A 7,358-nucleotide genomic window follows, 5' to 3' on the forward strand; every position below is an offset into this window, starting at 1 on the left:
TGTCTGAGACACCAGATGCAGCTGACAGAACAGTAGTAAATGATGCTCTGGAATGACAACATATTGGTTTAAACATGACTATAGGAAGTAGCATGCTGGAAGTATTTCTTGGCAAACATTAGCTTGACACAGTGACTGCATGCAGGAGTCTTGCTGTCAAGCTGGAGTTAACAGATTTCTGATATAATGTTGTTCGTTAAGAAATATTTCCCCCAGTCATAGTCATTTTGACATTAGGTTCAATCAAACGTGAGATTTCACACATTTAGCTGTCAAATGTTTTTAGGTTAGAAAATTCTTTTATCCATTCTATGCACGCATAAGGGAAATGATAACGGAGGCAATGAAGGGACTTGAGGACAGATTGGAATTGCTATTTCAACACTGAACTTTTCATCAGGCTCTCAGAAGGAAAGCAAATATGTATAATTTGCAGAATGTTGAATTATTCTTTCACAACCTGATACGTTTTGGATACAGAGCTGCATGTAAAAGAGTATGACGCATACTTGCCTTTGAACGCCTCAGATCTGTTTCATGTTTTGCTCTCTGTTCAGCTCTGAAGTTGAGCCCCGCTTAAGTTTAGTGAAAGATTCAAACTTGAGCTGGTGTGTTCTGGATGTGCAGTTCTAATACGATTATCTGTCCTGATATGCAATGAATCCTGATATGCATATGGCAAGAATTCTTTCTACTTTTACTACATGTGAAAAACAAATTAAAAACTAGCATAAAGGTTAAAATCATTAAGCGCTGTACCTTGGTTGGTGTCAAAAATATTGACGTTCTTGGTGAACTTGGAGCTTTGGTGTCCCCCGCCCTGCCGCAGTCCTCCTAACAGGCACAGCCTGCCAGCTGGGTCCCATATCACACCCCCATAGGAACGTTTGCATGGCATCATGGGTAGCGTAGTCCAAGATCGCGTCTCTGTGTCGTACACCTCAAAGGCCTTTAACGGTCGCTTACACTGACGGCCACCTTAAGGGTAAAAAAAAAGTTGTCTACTAGAGTGACAAATAAAGTGCAGACATAATAGCTGTGCTCATGTGTTAGTACCTGCCACATAGAGCTTATTGCCAAGCAGATGTGTGTTAGCATCGTAGCGTGGGGTCGGCATGGAAGGAAGTAGCGCCCACACGTCCTTTCGAAGGTCATACTGCTGCAGGATACTACGGGGAAGCAGGTCTGCACACATTCCCCCAAGAGCCAGAGCACGGCCATCTAGACACATGCACAGAGACAGGACATTTCAGACATTATATCACAATGATTACAAAAGTGGAGCTACACTTCTCCACCGCATCCTAGCTGATGGAAACAACTTGTGGGCACTTCATGAAGTGCTAAAAAATCTGCTCATCCACAGGCAGACACGGATGAGAAGTTAGCTTGTGACAAGGCAAGAAAATCTGACAGACGAAGGACAGAAAGTACAGCAGTAGAATAAAAATGCAAGAGTCCACGTCTGGCACTTTGGCATGACACCCCAAGCATAAGAATCGAAAGTGAAGGCGAGTGTCGAAGCGTGAGAAAAGCAGCATTAATCGTCAAAATGAAGAGGAAAAGAGCTGCAGGGAAGCAATCTGCATTTTTATTGTGTGTTTACTTTAGTCAAATGTTTCTTTACAAAGCCACTTGACTTCAGATTCTAACCTCAATGCATCTGCATTAGTGACAAGAGGGGAAGAAAGTTTGCAAAAACACTTTATATTCATTTGGGGAAAAGAATGTCTCATTACCACAAGTTCATTATTAAATATCCAGAAAATAACGATCCCACAAACGTCAATAAAAATGACATCATTTAGTCAATGTGGTGGCTGACGCTCCATTCAGAAATACCAGATTTGTTTTAATTTGCTATTATTGATTATTTTGTCAGACGATCTGTCTCTTTTTCAGCTGCTCGGGATGAGCTGGGGGATGAAAGTGCGAGCAAAGGGCAGAGGATCGAAAAGTGGTCAGGGAGATAGAGGGAGCACAATGGAGCCCATACAAGCCAATAAGTCTATGTGTATACAGCATCTATCTGCGTTCCCTCGGACACTGACAGATGCACCGCAGTCATAGAGAAGCTCCCTGAGAAGACCGCTCACACTAGCTGCAAAATGTAGGAATAAATCAGAGCCCCCAAATATCGCTCCAATGACTTCAGACAGCAAAACAGAGCCGACTTTTTGGTAAAAATTAAAGTGCACCCAAGTGTTGATCTGAAGTTCACAGTGGAGAGCAGCTACTCTGATTATCTTCTTCACACTTTGCACAGTTAATTCTTGATGGATGCATCTTGTTTGTTTTTATTGCTCTCATTTTTAGGCACATAAAATTAGCCATAACTCTTTTATTTCCTATGAAATTTCAGAGTTTGAACTACACATGGGCACAGAAAATGTATGGTTTTAATTTTGACTAAAGTTATTCTCCACTGATGACAATAGATAACGTGACAATTGGGAGATTAACAAGGTGACAGATAGCTATTGTATAACTGAGCTCAGGGTGGCAATCATACATATGGACCTGGCATATGTGTGACTCACTCAACACCAGGAATAATACCAAGCAAGCACCACACATTGATGGAAATAGTTTTTCTGTCCTTTATTTACCCCAAATTACTCATTGAAAACTGGGTTGTTTAGTCTGAATAACGCTATAAATAACGGCCTACATTAGACATCAGTTTAGACCATACATAACCCAATACAGCCATAAAACAATCACCTCCAGCCAAAACCTATTCAAAAGATAACTTCACCAAACTGTGACTGATTCCCATTCATGCACTTAGCAACTTTGATATGTTTCCTTGATTGGCTGATGATGACCAGTGCACATTACAAAGGCTAAAATTGGGTTAAATTTGTCTTAAATGGAACGTTGAGTGGTTATTTTAGCCATTGTTTCAAAAATATAACTGTATCTTTCTTTGTTTCACTTAACATGATAAATTTTTTGCCCACATGCTAATGCATTCATATTTTCTGTGAAACAGCTGTGATCAGACAGCCGCACGTGAGCGATGTTTCTCACGGGTTTGTGTTTCATTGTATGTTTCAGGGAGAGCGTATTTGTCCTGAGCTGAGCCTCTGGACATCCATCATCCAAACGCTGATGATATTCATTCAGACCTGCAGTCGACTTAAAATTGCCAGTTAACCTAACGTGCATATCTTTGGACATGCATGTGCGAGGAAGCCAGAGTACCCACAGAGAACTCATGCAAACTGTGAAGCCCCAGCCGGCTTTGCTGTTAAGCAAAAGTTCTAATTACTGTGGTGTCCAGCCTGTGGGTAATAAAACTGTACCCACGTGCTACCGGAGTCAGATTTGAGTAGTCTGCAGAGTTTCTGGAGGTGTCAATGTGAGTGTGAATGGTTATCTGTCTCCCTCTGTGTACACTCTGAAGGAACAGTCTCATGTCCCCAGGGATTAGCTGGGCTGAAACCCTCCAGCTATCACGAATGTCTTAAACAAACACAGCTGAAAGCAAGACAAATGAGCAGCCCGCTGATCAATGAGGTCCATCAGCAATTTGACCTATTAATGTATGTTTATATACAAGCTGTCAGAAAAGGTTTTAAATGGCTCTTTGGCACACACACACTTATATACCCCAACTATGGATGAGGAGTATGTCTATGTCTGTAACAGATCTTATTAATGTTCCCTACTTCACTGTGAATGCTCACTACTTGTTTTTTTCTTTATTTCTTTTACAGTGTAGGGATATACTAAGAAGATCAAAAGAGAATACAGAACAGTGAAAGCAGAGAGAAGAGTAAACAAACCTAAAAGCTCTTTTATATTATATTTCAGATTCTTCAAAGCAGCCGACTTTTGCTTTGAAAACATCTTTGCACACTCTTCAGTCTCATGAGGTCATCATGTGGAGCCTTTCCAACAGTCTCCAAGTTTTCTACATATGCTGAGCACTTACTGGTTGCTTTTCCTTCACTCTGGACTCATTAAACTCATTCTGAAATGTGTTGTTAGGGTTTCGAACACTTGTTTGTGGCAGCCAGGTGAGCTAAAGCTGCTGTTCATCACTATCCTACCTGTCCAAATGGCCCTGAGAGTATTTTGGTGATGAGTTTTGGTTATTGTAATGTTAAACCACATTGCTGCCTGGAATGCTGAATAAATCACCAGATGTGTCACCAGTGAAGGGCTATTTGCTGTACAATAACACTACCTAAGCAGAATACAACACATGAACACAGAAACATTAAGAAGCCAAAACTTCCAGGAGTTACTGTTAGCTTATCTGTCTAATGGTAGATCCGTAAGATAGCTTACCTGTTAACTGAAAACTATTAGGTGGTAACCTGATGAAACTGGTAAACATAAGGCCAGCTAGGGCTAAACTGTCATCAAAGCTAACAGTGGCCACTTTGAAAAACAGCAGCTAATCAAAAATATAATGTACATTTTTACTTTCAGTATTTGGTTTGACTCTTTGTGCAGCAAAAGTTACAACTAAATTTTTCCAAGAATGCAGTGTGGCCTGGCAGCTTGGAGGAAATTTAAATGTGTTAAATGTGTTCTGAATTCTGTGTTCAGAACACATTTAACTCCAGGATGGTGTTTGGTGGTATTCTTCACATGTCTGCTCTGCAGCTGAAATCAACAACACTTACAGATTTTCTGAGTGGGATGGTTTAGTATTCAAATGGCATCATTGTGTTATTACAGTTCTACAATATCAACAATTCCCATGGACTGTACATATTCTCACAAAGAGATATAACAGTACAATCCCGACGTATGAATCTTGATTTTTTTTTAAATTGTTTGTTGTTTTTCCCTCAAAACTGCTCATTTCATTTCATTTCACAATCAGTCCTGATCAATAATACAACCTCTACTGCCAGTATGTAGTCACAACGTAGCTATGAGATGTTTACCAGTCACCATTAAACAGAATCCACAGAAGAACATGTTGGGTAATACAACACAAAATGACAAACAAGCAAAGCCAAAGACCTTTACAGAAGTCAAAATCTCTTAAAAGTATATGAAACTGAGGCCAAGTACAAACTCTGGAGTAAAAGCTAGCATGTTGCAAGTCTACCATAACTATGAATAGTTGTTTGTAAGGGGGCAATTAAGGAGGAATATTCTAATTATTTTCAGTAACCATTACAAAGTAATTTTGCTTAAAATGCATAATAGAAACTTGCTATAGAAACAGAAACAGACGCAGTATGTGGTGCATACAGTTTATGTATAATCCATACCTTTCACTGTAATGGATACACCCATCAGTGCCTCCCGTAGAGCACTTCTCTTCCTCCACCTCCCCTCCTCTGTGTTATACATCTCCACCACCTTCAGAGGGCTCTGGTCCTCTCCCACTCCTCCCACCACCAGGATCTGCTTTCCCATAACTGCCACAGCTGCCCCAGCACGAGGAGTGGGCATAGGGGGCAAGCTTATCCACCGGTCCCCCTGAAAATTGCGAGGAGGAAGACACGTCAGCTGTCAAAGAACTGGGTTGTATTTAACTATTTAAATTAGAGTTCTGTGTTCAGATAAAGTCCATGGCTCGTTTAGTTCAGGGTACATACACATCAAACAGATTCAATGCTTGCGTGTTTCTTATAAATTCATATCTGTTTCATTTCTAGCTTAAAAAAGTGTATTTGTGTCTTTAACGGACTGAAAGATTTTTATGTTTAATAATTCCTGCTCAGAAAACAGTAAACTATCAGCTCCGCTGTCCACATTGTTTACCTCTGGGGAGTAGAGCTCCAGGGATGGACATGGCCTTCCTGCAGCGTCACAGCCCCCCAGCATGTACATCTGCCCCCCCACTTCAGACAGAGTGTGATAGACACGGCCGCTGGGCAGTCGAGCCAAGCTCTGCCAGTGAAACTCTTGGGCACTGGGCACCGCCATGACATCGGCACCCCGTCGGAGACTCTCTGGGGAGCTGGGGAACAGGTAGGCGGAGACCCAGATCCAGAGAAGAGTTAAGGGCAGGATTATTCAGGGAACGCTGAGAAGATGAAAGGTGTGTTTCCTCACCTCTGGATGGTCTTCCACCTCACACTGGGCCCTGGAGCGGAGACAGCATCAGGCAAAAATGGTTTTAGTAATGCAACATAGCACAGCATAAAGATGGGAATCAGTGGCAGTGTTTAATGGTAGTGTACATGTAGCTTTCAGTTGAGTTACCAGAATGAATGTTTACAACAACATGTTAATTTTAGCGTCTAACATGTTAGACGCTATCTAAAATAAGTTAAGGCTTTCATGCAATCAGAGTCAGATCTGTTGTCATTGATGAACTGTACTTATCATGTTTTCATTTTTCTCACCCCAGTGGGGGAGTATGTAATCGATTCAGTTTGTTTGTCTCTCTGTCTCTGTTAGTGTCAGCAGTGCAGTCGTCCACAGTTTTCAAGAGAAAATAGATGCCAATAACAGCTTGAGTTTATTTAATTTTGCTAAAAAACCGGTCAGGTTCAAGGTCACACCAACTGTGAAAATCAGTAAAACTTTATATTACCCACAGTTCGTTATGGACCGTCATCAAACTTCACAGCAATACACAAGACCTTGGGGGACATGAATACCTCTGTTGGCTAAGCATCTGATCTTGTAATATATCATATGAAAGGGCATTGACAAAGATGTACAACACACTATTTTTTTTAAATGACAACCTATGATGTCACAACGACGCCATAAAGTTTTTTTATTTGATAAAACAAAGTTTAGTGAATGGAAAAAGAAAAAGATTGTTGTTTACATTAGATTAGTGACAAGAAGTTAAAGTCAAGACACACAATTTAAGCAAATGTTATGAGTTAAATTCATTCAGGGATATTTCTTGCAATAGAATTTTGACATTTTTCATAGATTTATTCTTCCTTCTGCTCCTCGGTTTGTGTGTACTGTGTTATACTTAGGCTGCAACAAAGAACGAAGTCACACTGCCAACTGAATAAAGATTTACAAAGATTTATTAAACTTTAATTATGATGTGAGGAAAAATGGATCACTTGTGCAAAGAAGTCCATGGATAAATTGGCAAATGTATTGCATGTGACATATGTGCAAAAATCAAATTAAGATAATTAGATCAGGAAGAACAAAACAGTCGTGCTATCATGTAGAGACGGTGCAAGCACCTTCACAGGGAGGAGTAAAGTTGCAGCAGGAGAGGAGATGGGGCCACGGCCTTAAAAGGAAGAATTTAAATAGCCATGCATCACCTGCATCACACATGAAACTCTTGTAAGACTAAGCGCACACACATAGCAAACCCTGCATTAAGGTCTGAAGCCGTGTGTGGCGGAGGCGTGGCCCCGGGCGCAGCTGCAGGGGAGGAGTGGAGCGGAAGGCTCAAC

The 7,358-nt window shown here is 40.9% G+C and overlaps 1 protein-coding gene across 7 annotated transcripts in view; it reads right to left on the reverse strand.

Annotated features, from left to right (window-relative positions):
* Positions 1 to 7,358, reverse strand: part of klhdc8a (kelch domain containing 8A) — a 66,766-nt gene that overhangs the window by 17,856 nt on the left and 41,552 nt on the right. For 5 of the 7 annotated variants that reach the window (XM_005726674.1, XM_005726673.1, XM_005726676.1 and 2 more), the window contains 5 exons: positions 6,031 to 6,061; positions 5,737 to 5,935; positions 5,241 to 5,451; positions 1,057 to 1,221; positions 760 to 978 (listed from right to left, as the gene is read on the reverse strand). In XM_005726674.1, the coding sequence (XP_005726731.1) occupies positions 760 to 978; positions 1,057 to 1,221; positions 5,241 to 5,451; positions 5,737 to 5,901 (760 nt within the window). In that variant the 5' untranslated portion in view covers positions 5,902 to 5,935; positions 6,031 to 6,061. Of the gene's footprint in view, positions 1 to 759; positions 979 to 1,056; positions 1,222 to 5,240; positions 5,452 to 5,736; positions 6,062 to 7,358 lie in introns of all 7 variants that reach the window. The other 2 variants (XM_013909201.1, XM_013909200.1) reach the window with 1 other exon arrangement.

This window comes from Pundamilia nyererei, unplaced genomic scaffold (assembly GCF_000239375.1).
Source record: "Pundamilia nyererei isolate P.nyererei 1_Seehausen unplaced genomic scaffold, PunNye1.0 scaffold00021, whole genome shotgun sequence".
In the NCBI taxonomy this organism is placed as follows: Eukaryota; Metazoa; Chordata; class Actinopteri; order Cichliformes; family Cichlidae; genus Pundamilia; species Pundamilia nyererei.